The sequence below is a fragment of the Hipposideros armiger genome, unplaced genomic scaffold, assembly GCF_001890085.2.
Source record: "Hipposideros armiger isolate ML-2016 unplaced genomic scaffold, ASM189008v1 scaffold_30, whole genome shotgun sequence".
In the NCBI taxonomy this organism is placed as follows: domain Eukaryota; kingdom Metazoa; phylum Chordata; class Mammalia; order Chiroptera; family Hipposideridae; genus Hipposideros; species Hipposideros armiger.
This window is the reverse complement of record NW_017731380.1, coordinates 3,927,415-3,930,428: the sequence shown is the minus strand read 5'-3', so window position 1 is coordinate 3,930,428 and position 3,014 is coordinate 3,927,415. Positions and strand designations below refer to the sequence as shown.

The 3,014-nt window shown below is 40.2% G+C and overlaps 1 protein-coding gene across 1 annotated transcript in view; it reads left to right on the top strand.

Moving 5' to 3' along the window:
- UPP2 (uridine phosphorylase 2) overlaps nt 1-1,988 on the top strand; it is a 46,458-nt gene extending 44,470 nt beyond the window's left edge. Inside the window, exon 5 of the mRNA XM_019636823.1 lies at nt 726-1,988. Coding sequence (XP_019492368.1) covers nt 726-877 — 152 coding nt within the window. The 3' untranslated portion in view covers nt 878-1,988. The remainder of the gene's footprint in view (nt 1-725) is intronic.
- The last annotated feature ends 1,026 nt before the right edge of the window (nt 1,989-3,014 follow it).

Genomic DNA, 3,014 nt, shown 5'->3' with positions numbered 1-3,014 from the left:
TTCATGGGTTTTTTTTTATTTGTTTGTTTTTAGAAAAGGGTGTTTGTTCTTTACCCCCTAGTTTTGCATGTATCATAAGATTTCATTCCCATTCTTTAGAAACTAAATGCTAATAAATGTGCTCCTTCATGGAGCTGATTCTTATGTTTAAGCATTTTATTTAACATTTTTCTTCTCAAATTTCTTGAGGGTCGCTACTCATCTTTACTGATATTTCCTGAGGTCAGCATTCATATCCCTTCTCTATTTACTTTACTCTTCAGCAAGGGCTGCAATGGGCATGCTCAAACACTGCACCAAGGAGTAAAATGTCATCTCAGGAATAATGGCTAGCTCTTCTCTCAAGTTAGAAGATAGACGTTTCTATTCTATCCTAACTGGAAATAGGAGAGAAAGCTGGAGGTTTGTGTGTCTTCCATGGCAAACATCTCTCCTTTTTTCTTTTCCTGAACACAGCACTTTCCCGTAATCTAGCTATTTATAGGGGAAAGGAGGAGGGAAAGTGCTTAAAATTATTTCAGTTAACCTATTGAGATAGTGTTTGGTGGGAGTCCATAGCAATAGGAATTATATAGAAGGCTCCTGTGTTCACTGGTTGCATCTATAATATATGACAGGGAAAAGAACACAAAGTACATGTGCTTGGGACATTGGGGTCTTTGGCTAATGTTTTTACACAAAAGATTAACCCATTTGTTCAGTAATGGTGTTATTTGCTCTTCTAGCTGCTGTGGTGTGTGTGACACTTCTGGACAGACTTGAATATGACCAGATCAACTTGCCCCATGATGTGCTGGTGGAGTACCAGCAACGGCCTCAGCTCCTAATCTCCAACTTCATCAAACAGCGGCTTGGACTTTGTGACCAGACATCATAACTAGGCAGCCCATTCCTTCCCTGCAAGTCTGTAGTTCAAGTTGTAATGTTGACATCATGTATTGTTTGTGGCATTGTCATGTAGTTCTTTTCCACATGCTAAAATCCTAATAGAGTGATTTTGTAAAACCCCTTTCTCTTAAAAAATGAATTTGTCATAAAAGAATTTAATATGCATATTACATTAAATTCAAATTTCATTTTTGAATCCATTATCCATTAACAAAGTCAGTCTCATAACTAAACATTTAAAACTCCTGCATTGTGACATTTGGAGTTTCATATACAGCATGAATTAAACTCACATCAAGATAGATCGGGTTACCAGTCACTCTGTTTTTGAAACCAGTCCAGAAATTCATGTTAGAATAGTCAGGAGCTTCTAGGTATTGGACAAATGACAGAAATTGATCATGCACATTCAAAATATTTACAGAAAAAAAGTGTCAGTGTAATGTAGGTCTATATGAAAAAATCTACCCTTTGGAAAATATGACCATACTTCTTTTTTTTTCCCCCTGAATGATTTCAGTGCATCACAGAGTAGGATTAGAGGCTTACGTTTGCCTATGTTTGTGATTTTATCACAGAATATAATCATACACTTATTTCTCAAATGAAAACCCTCAGTAATGCAAAGAAAGTTTTTCATATTTCTTCAGAAATCACAAGTGATTAGATTGCCTTATGGCAATTTTTTTTTCTTTTAAGGAAATGCATTTTAAGGAGGCTGTATTTTTTTAAAATTTCATTTCAATATTAACATAATAGGCTGAGGAATTAATAACAACCCAATTTAGAATTGAGTTCAGGGTGTTAAATTCAACATTTTGTGTGATTTTGAAGCAGGTCTTACCTGCACCCTGCCTACAACTCTAATCAGTTAGACCCTCTGGGAGGCACAGTGTCACTTAGAGAGACTGTGCCATGCTCTCTGTGAGTTAATGCCGCCTGGGGGGTGGGGAGGTCTCAAAAGCTGACACACTTAGGAGTTGGGAAGTGTAGATGGGAGATGAGCAGAGGAGGGCTTACAATCTTGTACGGCATGTCATGTTGTGTACATATGGTTGTGGCTCCAATAAATTTTTGTTTTTAAAGAGTTTATTGGGGAATTGGGGGAGGGGAACAAAATTGGGGAATCAAGGAAGGGGAGCAGACAGGTAGACAAATTGCTGTTTTGTTCCTCAGTCTAGCTGTGGAGGACGTCCCTTCACTGGCCCATGTTGGTATGATCATTGTACTCTTCCCGGGTGAGACAATCAGTCACCGGTCATTGGTCAGCCGCTCATGGTGGCTCACAGCAGCTCACACCGGCTGCCGGCCGCTCACGCTGGCTGCCAGCCACTCACGTAGCTCACGGCAGCCCACTGCAGCCCTGCTGCAGCCTACGCCGTCACCGGCTGACTCACAGCAGCCCAGCTCCAGGTCGAGCTGTTTTTCACCATCTTAGCTGTAGAGGGCGCAGTGTCACTGGCCCTCAATGTGGGATCCAAACTGCGGCCCTGCTGCTCAGAGCTGGTGCTCCCAAGAGAGCTCTTAACCAACTGAACCACTTGGCGGGCCCGTGGCTCCAATAAATTTTAATTGAAACCATGACAAAGATTATTTGCAACCTTTCAATCAATGACAATGAACAATCCCGAGAGGTGCATCAGTTTGGAAACGTCTTTTGGCAATAGAAATTCTTAGAGTCGAATTTTTAAGGCACCCTAATAATTGACCATCAATTACAAAGATCAAAGCTAAAGTAATTTAGAATAACATTGCATTCATTACTGGGGTTTTTCACTTTGTTTGATATGTTTTTAGACTAAGTGGAAAGTACTTCTGAATGCTCTCCATAAACCTTCAAACTCCTTAAGTTTGAACTTTTATCTGTCTACTCGTGAAAAACTTTTATTTTTTTCTTGAGAGAAGAGGAGGCTATGAGAGAGGCAGAATAATGAAATAATTACAGTTGATTGTCCTCTCAACTCCTGACTGGGGGTGTGTGGGCATGTGTGCACCTGCATGTTTGTATGCGTGTGTTTTCCCCACAAGGATTTCCTGTCACAGTAAATGGTATCTGCTGCATAAGCCAGAAACCTGGGAAACTTCTCAGATGACTCTCCTTCATTTCCACTTCCATCAGTCAACAA